Source organism: Argiope bruennichi, chromosome 8 (genome assembly GCF_947563725.1).
Source record: "Argiope bruennichi chromosome 8, qqArgBrue1.1, whole genome shotgun sequence".
In the NCBI taxonomy this organism is placed as follows: Eukaryota; Metazoa; Arthropoda; class Arachnida; order Araneae; family Araneidae; genus Argiope; species Argiope bruennichi.
Genome location: NC_079158.1, coordinates 45,830,674 through 45,847,446, shown reverse-complemented (window position 1 = coordinate 45,847,446; position 16,773 = coordinate 45,830,674). Strand labels below are relative to the sequence as shown.

Genomic DNA, 16,773 nt, shown 5'->3' with positions numbered 1-16,773 from the left:
TAATGCTACTTAATCTAAAATTATGTTGCTCAATGTATATATAAAAATTATTGTATTCGGAAATATCGTGTTCATAATATAATTCAATTGGTCGTCGTTGTTATGAAGGTTTTCAGTAATAGCTTTTAATTCATAAAGGAGGCAAAAATGAAAACAAATCGAAAAGGAACAATAAATATAACTCCAACATAGCAGAATTTGAAAATATGAGGTTCCAATAACAAAAATAAATCGACTTCTATCCATTTCCAATGGCGTGAATATTTTGGCGGATTATCATTTCAATGTATGTTTAATCAATTTTGAGATTTCTTCCTGAGTGATTTGAAAGATTTCACCTGAGTTCAAGTGATTAACTAAAATAAGTAATTTTAATGTGCCCTAGATTACAAACGCTCTTTATTTACATGATTATATATAGAAGTTTTCTTAACTACTCATAAACTTTAAAAAATGTTTAATGACTATAAAAATTTTCAGAAGTGTTCGATAAAGTTGTAAAAGTTCGATAACAAAGACGATTTGAAGTCTTTGTTATTGTTTGTGTTCTATAGAAATCAAAACTTGTCTTCCATTTATTTGTTAACTATTTTTATTTCAAAGAAAAATTATGACTGTAATAAGAAACTTACTACACCTTTTAGAAGATGGTAAGCAAAACTAATAACTAAAAGATTTATTGTCTACATTAAAGGACTCTTGATGTAGATACAGTTTTTACATAAAAGAAGTTTCAGGTTGTTTTTTATGAGGAAGAAAGCTTGGTTTGCAAATCTGCATTCTGCACAAATTTTTGAAAATTGTATCAGTTAACTTTATGTTATAGGTAAATGTGCAAAGAAGTTTTTTTTGTTTATTTTCGTGATATTTTAATGTCACATATTTTGATTTAAAAAAGGAATTGACTCAGATTGTCTAATGGAAATCAAAAACTAATAATATTACAGTCCATTTTGCAATCACTTTTTATCTTCCCTATTCTTTCTGGTTAAAGTCATGGTTGTTATCTTATGTCATCATGCAACAAACCATAAAAAATATGAACAGTATGTTCAGAATAGCAGAATAAAATTAGTATATTTAAAATGTGACCATATTTATATCCGGTAATCTTCTGTGTAAAGTTGATTTTAGTTCGTCAACAATGCTCAATGTAGCTCTAGTGTGCCGAAAAATATTATAGCAGAAGTGCATAATTTTGCACCTGAATGCTTAAAAATGAAATTTTTTTTATTCCGTTTCCATATTGAATTAATCTAAAGTTTTTAAGTATAAATACCACATTTACGACTTTAGGGCTGCTTTTATAGCACAGAGTAATCCATTGTGTTTCTTTTTCAATTCCGAAACATTAGCATGCATAATTTTGTTTGGCAACATCGCTTGAAATTTTCGGAAATAGAAACATCAACAAACTGAATTGAGAAATTCTGCACTTTCTGTCATAAAAATACTCTCAAGATTTATCAGTTCCCCCAATAGCTGATAGTCGTATTTTAAACATTTTAATATTTATTTTGTCATTATCTAATACAGTGTTATTTTTAACTTAAATTGGAAAGGACTAAATATATATATTCATGAAATATTTAAAGGTGTTAAATGTCAAATATGCTTATAAAGAATGAATTATAGTATTTTATTGGCCTACAGTGATTTATTTACATCTATTTCGCTTTTGTTTTCTAAAAGACTGCAGAATGTTCTTTCTACGTTGTATTTTTAAAAATAAATTTTAACATTTTAGCTCTTAAATGTGAACTTTTATGTAGCCAATAATTTTAGAACACCAAAAATTTCATTTTTATGATTGCATCAGAAAAATGTTCGAAATATCAAGTGTAAGCAGTAAAGATCAATTTTTAGAACAGGCTAAAGCTGCTCGTTTAGAACGAGCATTAGAGAGAAAACGTGAGCAAGCTACTTTAACTATTCAGGTAAATCTCATAATCTTATTATAGTCGTCATATTCTAATAAGTTTATGAATATTTCTAAGAATTATCTAGTTTCAAGCTTTTAATAATTAACAGTGGTTTATCACATTTTATGCAATAATATAAATGAATTTCGATAATACTTTACTATAAATATTCACTGCATATAATATATTGCATACTCTTGCAAATGTCAAATTGTTATTACTGATTTAAATTATTTTGTTTACATTAATGTTATTTTTATTAATATTAATATTTTTTGTTCTCAATAAAAATTGTCCCGAAAAATGCATTTTATCATCTATTATTCTTTTGACTATTGCATTCTGTCAAATTGCATAATTTGTCATCAAATCTTGAGTAAACATTAAATTATTTAATGATAATTTGTTGTTTTACTAACTCAATGATGCAGCTAGTTAATGTATTACAGAAGTATTTCTGAAAAAAAAAACTAATTATAAAAGTCATGTAAATAAACTATTCTATGTTCATAAGTCTTCCAATTTCATATCACACTTTCAACTTAATTATAGTTTAGACCTTCAGGAATACAGTTCCTAAATGTTTTTAATAATTCAGATGACTATTTATTATTATTCCTTTACAAAATATCTTCTTTACTGTCCATGCACCAATTCTCCTAATAAATAATGTAGAAATTAATTTTTAAAAAATTTCAACTAATGTCTTTACATTTTAATTATCCTTGGCTATTCTCTTGTTTCATAATATGATTATTTAACAAAATGGAAAATTAAGTACTTATTAATAAGTCATGTTACTTCATGACTTAATTATAAGTAAGATGTCATGACTATAAGAAATAGGAAGATCATAAACACAAAATCCAAATTATAACTCATGAATAATACATTTAACATTTATAATTGTAATAAATAGTTATTAAAATTCTGTATAATAGTAATAAAATAAAAGGAATCTTATTAGATTAACTATTTTATTAATATTATTATTTGATGTTTCTTTTTGCATACAAATGATTGAAGAGAAAATATCTTCTACATTATAGACTATATATTTTGAAATTGTTACGATGCTAATTATTGTCTAGTGCTTTGTAAAGATTTTTTAGCCAAGAAATATTTTTAAATGTCTGTTTTTCTTCCAGAATATGTTCTTTGTTACCTATCCTATTTTTAACATAGATAATTAAAGCATTCATAACCAGGTTATATTCAATACTGACAATGAAATAATTATAAGCTTGTCATAAAAAATTAATATATATTTGAATTGAATGTAATGAAGTGTTATAAAAGCTAGATATTTTATGTGAAGCATGAAAAGTAGAGCATTGTGATTTTATAGATTTTTGTTAAGATCGGAAAAGCAAGTAGAGAAGTTCCCAATTCTTTAAAAAGGGAACAAAATGGTTCTTTATTCTTTTAAAAAGGATAATTATATGCTAAAACATTCATAAAATTGTAAAAAAAAAAAAAAAAAATCCTTAAAATTTTGTATTGAAAATAACTGATCTCTTTGGTAGTGTCTCTTCTCACCCCCCCCCCTTCTTTCGAACTATTGTTTGATGTTTTTTCCTTTTATATATTATAGTCAATGTGATTAATAATAAGCAGTTAATATTTATAATAACTGGTAATTATTAGTAACAGCTAGTCAGCAAGATAAATCAATTACTCGCTTTTATCTGTTATTAATAATTACCAACTAATCATGTTAGATGTAATATATATATATATATATATATATATATATATAGTTACTAGACAGTATTATATTAATTTTATCATAGCTGTAACCAATTTAAATGCCAACTCTTTAATTATTCATTAATTGAGATTCTGATCCTGTGTATTTTGTGAAGTATTTTGCTATAAAATATAAATGTGATAACACAACATTATCATTAAATTTTGATTGCAAAATGGTAATTGAAGTTAGATGAAAAGGATAATTAATACTTAAAGTTGATGTCAAAATTCCATTAATCAGCAGTGTAATTGGTGTTCCAAACTTACATTTTTATAATAGTTTAATTGCTAATTATTAACATTACTATATAATAAAAAAGAAAATGTCAAAGTATATTGACTGATAAACATTATTATGAGAAATAAGATATATATTTATGTATTGTACAAGATCAGCATCTGAGTAGATTAAAATAGAATGAATGCTAATATTAACTTTGAAGTTAAAAAATTTCAAGTCATTGTTTTTCAATAATGGGAAACTTTAAAGTTAAAAAATTTCAGTCATTAAATTGTTTTTCATAAACAGAAGAAGCTATGTAGTTTTGGTAGCAGAAATTTGTATTTTGAAATAGAGGGTTACTAATTCAAAGCTTTATTTCATATCCATCTTGCCGACAATCATAGATTTTAACAATACAAGAACTCGGAATCAAAATTATGTGCTCCAATCCTCTTGCTCTTGTTTAACATGCTTGTGCAAAAAAAAAAAAAAAAAGACAATCTGTATTAGTTAAAGCTCTTATCGGTAAAACATGTTTGATAGGATTGAAAGTTGTTGTGCGACTATGTCTTAAATTTCATCCCAAGACAGCTCTCATATAGATTCAAACTTAGACTATAATTTAGTTTAACTAAGTTTGACAAACTAAGAAGTATATTCCCTATGTTGAAATCTATGACAAGAAAAGAAAAAGGATTTTTATTTTCATCACCAATTGGGAATTAATTTCTTCTTTCCTCATTCATAAGAAATCTTTATATTTCTGAAAAGAGATAGGTATAATACTTTGATGATACAATATCTGCTCTAAGCTGTACATATAAGAAAAGAAAGCTTTTGAAAAATGTATGAAAGAAAAAATTCTGAAAGGAATACATGATCTTCTTAAGTGTTTTACTAATAAGTCACTGGATATTATAGTTATTTTTGAATTTGTAAACATATGCATCAGATACTGGATGACAATATCAAAGCATTCTGTATAGATGATTAATATTCCAGTAGTTATGAATGAAATGTAGTGGTAGGTTATAATTCTGACATCATAAATCCATAGATTCAAATTGATAACATTGCTGTGATAAATGTTTCATATTCATGTGAAAAATATGATTAAATGCTGTTGTTTAGCCCTTCAGTTTAATAGAAATTAACTGAATGGAAAGTATTGTTCATTTAGTCTACTATTCAAGACATCTACTGAACTTCATATATCAAATTGCAACAGGCATTTGAAATTTATTCTGAAATCTCAAAGTAAATAGGACTAGTAGCGAGACATACATCCAGAAGCTTACATTTGAGATACAGTTTGAAGCTATATTTCTTCTTGAATATATGAAGTACCTACCAATGAAAGAAAGTTAATGAATGCATCTTCGTGAAATTTTTATCTTTCTAATGAAATGTTGTTATAATATATTTATACTGATTTTATTAGTGAGATTCTTTTAATTCTTTCATTGTCCTCTTAATATGGGGGTGTTTTTATGTTATTATTTTGTTCGGTTAAAAACTGCTATTTACTTTTATTTAGGCATATGCTCGAGGATATTTTGCTAGACAGAAGCTGAAAGATGACGTTAGAAAAGAATTTGATCAAATCATCAATGATTTCACTGAAACAAATAATTTGCCTGCAGGTATGTTTGTAAATCCAGTTACAAGATATATATATATATTTGCTTGAAGTAAATGAACACTGAATGTGTATTCATATAATTGTATACATTGTTACCGAAACTGAGAAACAGTTATTTCAATAGCTGCTATAGGTTTAATTGTTGCTCTTAATGGTCTTTATTTCTTATGATGAATGGATGCTTTTATATTAACCATATGCTATTGTTAAACTTTAGTATTAAATATGTGCCATTCATTATGAAAGAGCATATAAGCATGCAACCTTTGGTAACTAGTCACTGGCATGTGGCTAATACTCAATTATCAATTAATAAATAATGATTTTTTTGAAAAAATTAATTTTTAATGACAAAATTGTATTGAAATTTTTTTATCAATTGTATTAGCACTTCATAACACATCTGTTGCAAAGCTGGAAATTGGAATTTCATGTAGTGGTCAAATTAAATAGTAAAAAAAATGGGCCATAATATTCAATATAAATGTGATATCCATTTTACTGTGGCTGCTATATTCTTTTGCTTAGAAACTTGATAGTGACATCCATGTGATAATGCATGATCAATCGTTTGATGAGAACCTCATCATGCAATATTTCATGATTGGCAATTAATGTGTTAATCATCACATTATATATTTTTATTAAAATTGTGTGCTTTATGATTAGCATTGTAATGCTCAAAATACTGTCCAGTTGCCCTAAATATCATTCAGTCCTTATTTTGCAGACTTATGATTATCAGTCAGTCACTTTGTAGACTTATGATTATCATTCAATCCTTATTGCAGTCCTTACTTTGCAGACTTGTTATGTTTCTCATACTTATGTACATGTAATGTTTGAAATCTATTTTAATTTAGCTTTCGAGTTTGTCACTAATATGACAAACCAATTCAATGAATATTTGATGCAGTTTAGCTGAGAATGGCTCTTTTGACAGGAAACTAAAATAGAACTAAACAATCAGAGCAATTCCACAAGTAGCTTACACTTTATTTTTTTTTGCTTTAGCCAACTTGCTTTCTTCTATTGGTGCTTTGCCTCATTGGCAATATGAAGGGTCTACAATAAAATAGATTTCGACTCATCTAGCTGTCTAATCCTGTGTCTACTGTAATATTAACAAAAAGTGAAATCTTGCACCAAAATTTTTATTTGCTTTAATGGGTATCAACTTAATGATAAAGTATTTAAATTTATTGTATATTACAAATGTTTTTATAATATTTTAAATATTATTTGAATAAAGTGTTAATTTGTTTAAATGTGGGATATTATTTTTCCCGCCTTATCCCTTATTAAATTTTCTAAATCTCATTTTTTTAGCCATTGATATGTATAAAATTATTAGAAGACTTATGTTTGTTATCAGTGAAGAAAACACAGACAGAGAGGTATGTATTGCATTTCCATTCATACTTGTACTTTTACCTGCTTTTATATATTGAAATAATTTATGGATTTATGTTATTTTTCAGAGATTTGAAAAAGTCTGTAGATATATTATTGCCAGCATTGATGCAGACTCATTAAAAGTAAGACAATTTTTATTAAAAATATAGAGTATTTAATAAGTTAAAATTTTTTATAAATATATTTAACTAGGAAAAAAAAGAAAAATCTGTTATTGTATTTGTAATTATTGAAAATACTTTAAATAAGAAACAGGGAGGAGGAAAAGTTCTGTATTTTGAAACTTTTTTCTTTGTATTATTTTGTTTATGTAATGAATTCTTAATATTTCTTTCTTTGTACCTTTAGAAAAGTTATATTGCTGTAGCCTTCAACAAAGACCTTGCTGTTGCATGGATACATCATTTAAAGACATTGCTTTGGCACTGTTGCATATATTTAAAGTCTTTGAAAGTAACTATGCCATTAATATTTTTATATGTAATATTTAAACAATTTATCTCTTAATTTTGTTTTGATTTGATATTTATGTAATAAGATATTTTAAATTTTAAGCATTTCTTTTGAAAAATTAGAAATGATTAAAATTTTGAATGTAAATTGTTATTGATCAGTATGATGGGAGTTATATGATTTGTCATTTATACCAATTTGAAAATTCATACTCATTTGTTTCTAAGCATATTCTTTTTCTTTCAGCCTGAATGGTCTCAAGATGCAAAATCTATGATGTTGTATCTCCATATGCTAGTTTCTTTTACGAGTATTGGTACATGGAAAGTTTTAAACAATAAGCAAGGTATGCAAATTTTACCAATCATTATTGTTCAAACAGTTGGTCCATTCCAGGTCATTTAAAACTATTTGCCAACATTTAAAATTGAATATATATTGTTACAAATGTTTTAAATTTATGCTTCACTTTATCCTTTTTGATTTATAGCAGATTTATGCTGAAAATCCATCATCTCTCTCTCACACACACATAGTTTGTGTGTATATGAATATTCAAATAAATTCTTATCTTTATTCTAATTATAATGATGCATCAGCATTACAGTTCATTTTGAAATGCTGAGCTAGTAAATTGTTCCATCATTGCATTCCAATGAATGTTGGTTTTTCTATTCTAGTTAATATGAGCTAATCTGCATTTACTTTTTATGTTTGACTTGGAAGTATGCATATTTTGTTTTACTTTTACTTTTTTTTCTAATAGTGGTCATAAGATAGATATCCTAATTTGCATCTTTAAGTTCAATTCTAAATCTTAAATTATTTTTTAAAGAATACTTAGCCAGTACCCTTTTTTTAAAAAGAAAAACAATAGCAGATAATTTGAATTTCTACTTTATATTGAACATGAAATTTCCCTTGAATGATATTTATACACTCTTGATTCTTAAATTAGATAAACTCAAATAATATGAATTCAATAATATAAATAAATTGTATATTTGAAATGATTCTATCTATGACAGACCATGTATATCTGAAATGATTGCATTTAAGACTAATCAGATACATATATAAAACCATCAATTTGCAAAAAATTCCAATAATTTTTGTAGATTAGAAAAAAAAATAGCTTGCTATTGCTAAAAAAAAAAACAAAAAAAAAACTGTATATATATATATATATATATATATATATATATATATATATGTGTGTGTGGGAAAAGGCAACGACCAGCATTAATATTTGAAATATATTTATTAAGATTAAAGTACAAAGGACAAAACATTACTACATAGAACATAAAAGATACATGAGCGTGAGCTACACGTCTTGCAGTCTCACTGCCCAACTCTCGTCTGCCAATAATGGCGGGAAAGCATCACGTGATTAATGACGTGACGCAACATGGCCAGCATGGCGCCATACAGGATACGGGATCTGTCAGCGCTTCCCACATATATATATATAATTATTGAGAATAATCTAAACAGTCTAAAATTTATAAAAAAGCTGACTAAAGATTTGAAACAAATATTGGTTATACATATTTTATTAAGTGTCTCTACTATACATTTGGAAAAGGAATTGGAAAAGCTATTAATATTGAGCAAATTAATAGCAGTAGTAACAGTCTATTGAAGAAAAGACAATAAATAAATTGTGCTTTTAAAAGTGGAAATAAAATTGAATAAATCTTTCTTTTTATTTTGCTGATTATACATTTTGTGCCATACTTGATAAATATTTACTTAAACATAAAAATTTTATTATTAGACATGCAATATAACTAACTCTAGGTGGATTTTTTTAATATTTATTGAAAATCTATTTTTCCAAATAATTTGTTCTAACTCAAATCGAAATTTCATTTTGCTTGATATTTTCAAGGAATTGAACTGCCTATTATAAATCAAGTGCCAAGCACATTAGATTTCATATGAACTGGCTTGTTTTCTTGTAGGGGAAGCTTTGAAACCTGCAATGAACCAGCTATGTGCTAACATCATGGGTCATTTGGTAACTAAAGGCCTCTATTCTATTCTGCAATCAATTCTGTTGAAAGGTTTAGTGAGGGTGAAACCTTGCTTAAAGAAGGCAACTTTGCTTGCTATCACAAATCTCTCAATTCGGTAAGATTTATATTATAATATTTTCATTTTTGAAAATTCATCAATCAAGCTACATTTACCAATGATAATAAAATATATAATTTTTCTGATAAAATTTTTATGCCATGCACTTAAAAAATGTAAAACAAGATTCACAACAATTTTTGTTTTCGTCTCTATTCAGATGCATATACATATTTTTTAATTTTACTACCCTCTTCCACTTGCCATCTGTGTGGCTGTTTTCTATTTATGCCTTTGAGTTTTTAATATAAAAAAAGTAATAGACTTTTCTAAGAATTTTGTTATGTAGATAGTAGTTTCATATTTTATTACATTCTAAACATTTCGTCTGCAAATATAATTGAATTATGTAAATGTAAAATGATGCTTCTTTCTTTCAATATAAATACTCATTTCAGATGTATTGATTTTAATCAGAAAATATTTTTATGAAGATATATTCCTATTTATGTGTTATATTCCTATTTACAGATGAAGATGAAATTCACACTCTTAAAATTCACCAGAGCATTATTTGATTAATTTTTTAAATCACAAATACAATTCTAATTTTCTGAATTGCTCTTAATTACTAGCATATAAAAATATTGCCTAAATGTTCCTTTTTATCCCCTATCAAAAATAGTTCTTGTCCCCACCCCCTTCTTATTTCTTGTTTAGAAATATAAGAAAATATATTATAAGAGTATATTAACTTGACATTTTGACTATCATTAAATAATGAATATTTAAAAGATTTAAACGTTTCTTAAAATAATTCAGCTTTTTGTTTATATAAATAAGTAAAATTATAGCAGTAAATTTCAAAAATAATTACTACCCATGCATATAAAGTATAATAAATTTGTAGCATTTTATTTAGAATACATTAGAAAATCTTATAACAAATATTATAGGATTTTTTTTATTATTATTATTTAATTAGCTTGTAATGATAACCTAGCAAAATTATAATTGAATTATCTCGCATAATTTTAAATGATAGAAACTCCTTTATATTTCCTAGAAGAATTTAGCTTTTTTTTTTTTTTTTTTTTTTTTTTTTTCCTCTTTGCTTGACTTTAAATACATCCTTTTTTGTTTGTCTGTTTGCTTACTACTTACTTGTTATAAAAGCCAAAAGATTTCATACTAAATTATTTTTCCAAAATAGGTCAGCAGTTGTTGTAATTGGAATGTATTGTTTATTTATAATTATTCCTAGTTATTATTGATACAAAATATATTTATATTGATACACAACTTTTTTGCTGGAAATAAATATTTCTGTATTGTTGTGTTTTCAGTCCTGTTGTGTCTTCACAATTTACTAACAATTTGATGAACTTATTTCTGCTGCATATCTTGTCAGTACCAGCACTTATTCTACACTTTCATAGTATGGCACCTGAAGTATGTTATAATAATAATTATTACTTTTTTAAAAAATTATATATATATATATATATATATATATATATATATATATATATATATATATATATATATATATATATATATATTAATCTTAAGCTAATATTTCTAGGTAAATTATAATTTGAGAAGTTAAAAAAAACTCTAAATATTAGTTTGGCATATACTTTTATCACAGTTAAATAATGATTAATTTATTTCTTTTAAAACTAAACACAGTATTATTAGTGTTAAGCAAATAAAACTGCTTACATGCATCAAGTTTTGCTTATTACTTTAGTTATAAAGTTAAAATCTTTGACATTGTAGCTTTGTGAATGGTATAATGTATCTAATAATTTATTAAAAAATTTTCCTTTATAGATGCTATAATTTTGCATACTAAAAATAAGAAATATCCATGTATTAAAAACTTTTAGAATTTTAATATGCTTTTGATGTAATGTTATCTGTGTAGTCACACTTTTAGTTTGGTGGAAACAAAAGTTTAAGGTGTGGGAAAATAAAAAATAGAATAAATACTAACTGCATACAAATAACAAAATCATTTTAACAAACTTATTGACATTTTTCATTCTTTTGTTTAAAGTTCTTTAAAATGATATTAATGCTTTTTGTAAAAATTGATTTTTCTTAGATTTAATATATAGAGAATATGAAGAGTTCTGGATGTGTTTTAAAATTAAGTAAAACAATTGATTGGCAAAAAAAAAAAAAAAAAAAAGAATATGTGACACAATTTTTTTTTTTTTTTTTTTTTTTTGTGATGTAACATAACTTTTTCCTTGTTGATGATGCAGATTGGTTCCTAATTTTGTCTTTAGGTAATACTATACTTTAAAAATAGAAAAAAAAAATGCTGCTTTTTGTTTGCACATTTCATTTATATATAAGGTTTTCAAATTCCTAAATACTATACAGTCTCTTCCACAATCAGTGTTAGTAAATATGTGGATTCCGTTGTTGGAATTACACTTAGATATGGTTAATACTACAAAAAAAAAAGCAAATTTTGAAATATGGTAGTAGATTGTACAAATAACAAAATAAATTCTTTTTATTCTTTTAAATAGAGTATTCTTTGAAACTAGTCCATTCTTTGAAATTTAGCCCCAAAAAATTTTTAAAAATGTAAAACCATTAAAATTTTAGTGAAAACTACATTTCCTACAATTAATTGATTTATATTTAATATGAAAATATGGCAAGGACTTTTTGGTACACCCTGTATAATAGCTGTCATCAAAGAAAGAAAGTAAATCAAACTCTGATTTGAAAAACAGACTCTGACTTCTCATTCTCAACTATCAAATCCCTAAGTTACCATATAATAAATATATTTGCCTTGAAATACATGCAGCAAAGTGCATTTGGAATTGTGTGCAATGAAGTTAATAATAATTCCAACTTAATCATTGTTGTTATAAATTGTTGACAAAATATATTAGATTATATTAAATAATTAATATTATTTTGAATAATATTAGATTAATTGACAGTTATCCAGAATAAATAAATCAGTATTAAAGGATTAATTCCTACTTCAAAAGGTAAGATAAGGATAGAGGTTGGATATAATGCTGATCAATAATTACTTTTGGAATTTGAGGGATCTCTTTTAGAAATTTTTGGTTGTACAAAATTTCTAGTTAAAACAACATATTTTAAAACATTTTTTGTTAAATAATGAGAATAATTTGAAAAAAGAAAATCTTTGATTTATTATTATTTTTTAATTAATGTGTTAAAATTTGGTCTAAAATTAATCCAAAAATATTAATTTAATTAATAAAGTATATATTACATCTAAATATTAAAGCATTAGGAGATCATATAAAATTGGAGAGAATAAAAGGACTTTTTTTTTTCTATGGAATCAACACATGTATTGTGAAAATAACAAAAATTTGAAACTTGCATACACTTCACATTGCCAAGTAGTGATGAAAAAATTAATCCTTTGCACTTAGAAAAGTAATTCAATGCATAATTATTCACTTAATAAATGGCTTATTTATTGCTCCAAAAATAAATATGTATATAATTATTTTAAGTTGAATTTCCCCAAAAAATTTATCTACGTCTTTGAAACATTCTGTAGGTACTTTTAACAATCAAAATTGAAAAATAAATAAATAAAACGTCAAAATGATGCACCATCTTGAATGGTGAGTGTGAGTCATCATTTGAGTGAAAAGGGTTAATATATATTTATGTAATGCTACTGCACAGTTTACTGTTTTGTTTATTTTTAGATATATTCTAATTGTTCTCATTCTTTATTTAGTGCTTGGCAATACTTTCAGATCAAGGTATTTTTAAACATTCCTTGGATTTACTTATATCTGAACAAAATGCAAGGATTCTTTTTAATGCACTTGAAGGGAACTATGCTCTTTGTCTTATTGGTATGTTTCCATATATTTCTATTTTGCTTAATAAATGGCATAATATCTTTAAAAAGTAAATGATATTTTACAGCTTATTTTTAGGATATTAAAGTAGTGATATGGTTTACTTTAATGTTGACAAACATTCATTATATTAAAATGCTTATTTATTAGTTTATTTTAAATTTTGGAGTTAACTTTTTCCATGCAAATACTTTCATTACCTTTTTAATCTGGTAATATTATTAATTTAAAACATTTTTATATTATTGATTTTTTTTTTTCTTTTTGTTTTTCTTAGCTAATTTAATTCATCTGGCGCATTCTGATCTTGAAGTAAGTTCCATTTATTTTTAGTTTTTGTTAGTTTTTAACATGTATATATGATGACAATCTTATGCATAAGGAAGGGTGGGAATTAAAATATAAAAATATTTTTTTAACAAATTTATAATGAAATTTTATTTGGGTTTAAGGTTTTTCAATACAAAAGTGTTAAAAAGTTATATTTATTTTTTGCTTTAGTTAGATTTATTTGCATGTAAATTTTTTGAAATCTTAATTAAGGCATTAAAGTAACATTCTCTGATTCCAGAAATAGTTTTTGTTCATAACATGGAATCAGATGTTAATTTTATGTAAAGTAAAATAATATAAAATCAAATAAAAGGATTCCGATGTGATCATAAAAAATTAGATTCCGGCAAATAATTTTTCAGATTTTATAATGATTATCTGTATATAACTCTGTTTACAGAGTTGTTCTTAAAATGTTTCAGTGAAATTCTACATAACTCAGTTAATTGATTTTGTAATAGCTTCCTTTTTTTTATTCTGGTAACTATTTATGCCAATTTTCATGCTCTTCTTTAAAGTACTTTCAATGGAAAATATGCTAAGCAAAAACATATTTAGTAACTTGTTATAAAACAGAAATACTGTAATTGTTTTGTCTTTAAGTAATTATAGTAGCTTATTGTGAATATTTAGTAAAACTAAGGATCTATGCAGATTTTTGGTGAATAATAAATTTACAAAATTAACTCTAATTTAAATCATATTGTTTTTATATCTAAACTATTAGCTTTGTGCCTATTTAGTACCTAAATATCATGTACTCATCTGCGTCTCTCTTCCCCCTCAATTGAAAAAGATATAAATACTTGTAGTGGGGTAGATGTCAGTCTTCATATTTTAAAAAAAATTAGTCATTCTTCATATCTTGTTTAATCTTATATTATAACTATGACTTGAAATTAAACTTCTTCAGCAAAGAAAAATAGAAAGATTCACATTTGAAACTTATCCAAAATTGGCCTTGCTTTGAAGAATAAGCATTAATATTTACATTTTATTTAATATTCTTTTGCTCCTTAATAATAGTTTTATCATATCGTGAGTGTTAAATAGCTAATCACTTTTGTCGACCAGCTGTCTGCCAGTATTAATATTTGCTAAAAATTAAGTATTGATTGTTAGTGTAAGGTTACATGAGTTCTTTTCCTACTGGTGAGGGGGAAGGTAACCTTTGGTTATTCGCTGTTTCTCAGAAATATTACTTGTATTTCATTTTATTTCAATCAGATAGACATAATTTTATGATTATAGCAAATTATCAGACATTAAAACCATGTTGTTGTTTTTCTAATTATCTTATGTAAACTCCCCCTTACTGTATACATGGACCTTTCTAATGGAAATCAATGGCATCAGTGCACTGTTAATTGGAAGGGGTTTTTTTTTGTTTTTGTTTTTTGCTCCCTTATTTTTTTTTATCTGCCTGCACAGATATTAAATAAAATTCTTCCTCGTTAGCATTCAACAATGGTGGAAAAAACATGCAATTAATATTTGATGGAACGATGAAAATGGTTTGAACTTCATATCAACAATGTAATCTATTGCTGGAAATCAGACAAGAAAATATTTTTAAAAAACTGTCAAAATGCAAAATTATTAAATTAGTATCATTAAAAAGGCAATTTTTTAAAATTTTGAAATGATAAAATTTATTTTTGTTTGATAATAGTTTCAGAAATTATCATAGAAAAATACCAAAATTCAGTTTTATTTTTAATTAATTAAAATTCTAATTAAAAATTTTAAAAAAATCACTCCTAGGTGGATAATTCCACCCTCAAAAGTATATATATGCCAAATTTGGTTGCCCTAGGTTTTGCTTTGGTTGCTCTCTCAGTTTGGTCTGTAGATTGCCAGCACATACATATTCATCTTTGTTATTAGTATAAATATATTTTGCTATAAAATATTTGATTAAATGTAACCATATTTTGTTTTTATTTCAGAATCTCCAAGCAAATTTATTAGATTTTATTGTAAGTAATTTTTTTACTTTTTTTGATGTGCACTTTTATATAATTCAATACTTTACTTGCATTAAATCTATTTTTAGTTTGCTGTTTCGTATGCATGATTTGAGATTTTATTTTTTATTTTCAGAATGTTATTACCAGAATCATGGAAAGCTGTCAAAAATATGTTGTAAACAAACGATCTAATTTAACTCATTGGCATCCTGTGTTAGGATGGTTTGCTCAAAAAGTGGACCATGGGTAAGAAAACTTTTTGTTCAAGTCATGTAGCATTTCTTTCAGATGTTTTATTTTCTTCTTCACTAACTCCAATAAATGTTTGTTTCTGATATTTTTATTTAGAGTTAATATTACAGATAATTTAAATAGTTTGATTACCTGCACTTTCATAATGCTTTGTTAAAATGTCTTTAATTTTGATATCTACTTTCATATATTCATATAAATCAAGGGAAGATTTTCTCCCTATCTATATGGGCCATATTCGATATTTTTATTTAATTAATAACTTTATTACATTCATATTATATTAAATAATGCTATTTCCTTCTTAGTATTATGGTTTCTATTTTTAAAATCAACCGACTAATATAGTTTTAAGCATACTTTATCATAATATCTTATCTATTGAATTGTTTCCACTTATGAAATTTAAATTACTGTCCCAGAATCAAAATTCTGGAGTAATACTCATAGACCATTGAGCATACATTAAAAGCAGATCTTAAATATTAAATGTCCAATAATACATTTGTGATATTTATTTGTACTTTTTCACTTAATAATCAGAAATATATAAATTTGATATAAGTATTTTATTTTTTTCGGGATGATTTGAAATAATAATGACAATTATTAAAAGTAGATCCAAATACTTAAGCAAACAAAAAAAAAAGTTATGAACACTTCTTAAAAAATTTATTAAATGAGTGTAGAGAGATCATGCTGGCTAGTAACATCAATAGATTAGAAAGAACATTAGAGAGATAATCATTTAATTTAAAGTGAATCGGAAACTCAAAGAACTTGTTCAGTATCAGTATCAGTACCAGTAGTGTTGTCAAATGTTCCAGTCAAAAATATTGAGAAA

General features: G+C 25.1%; 1 protein-coding gene across 1 annotated transcript in view; it reads left to right on the top strand.

Annotated features, from left to right (window-relative positions):
• Positions 1-1,399: 1,399 nt before the first annotated feature.
• LOC129981653 (ubiquitin-protein ligase E3B-like) overlaps positions 1,400-16,773 on the top strand; it is a 29,603-nt gene continuing 14,229 nt past the window's right edge. Inside the window, exons 1-12 of the mRNA XM_056092582.1 lie at positions 1,400-1,937; positions 5,435-5,540; positions 6,869-6,936; positions 7,021-7,077; positions 7,304-7,408; positions 7,655-7,754; positions 9,376-9,544; positions 10,834-10,939; positions 13,248-13,368; positions 13,652-13,686; positions 15,657-15,686; positions 15,811-15,923. Coding sequence (XP_055948557.1) covers positions 1,824-1,937; positions 5,435-5,540; positions 6,869-6,936; positions 7,021-7,077; positions 7,304-7,408; positions 7,655-7,754; positions 9,376-9,544; positions 10,834-10,939; positions 13,248-13,368; positions 13,652-13,686; positions 15,657-15,686; positions 15,811-15,923 — 1,124 coding nt within the window. The 5' untranslated portion in view covers positions 1,400-1,823. The remainder of the gene's footprint in view (positions 1,938-5,434; positions 5,541-6,868; positions 6,937-7,020; positions 7,078-7,303; positions 7,409-7,654; positions 7,755-9,375; positions 9,545-10,833; positions 10,940-13,247; positions 13,369-13,651; positions 13,687-15,656; positions 15,687-15,810; positions 15,924-16,773) is intronic.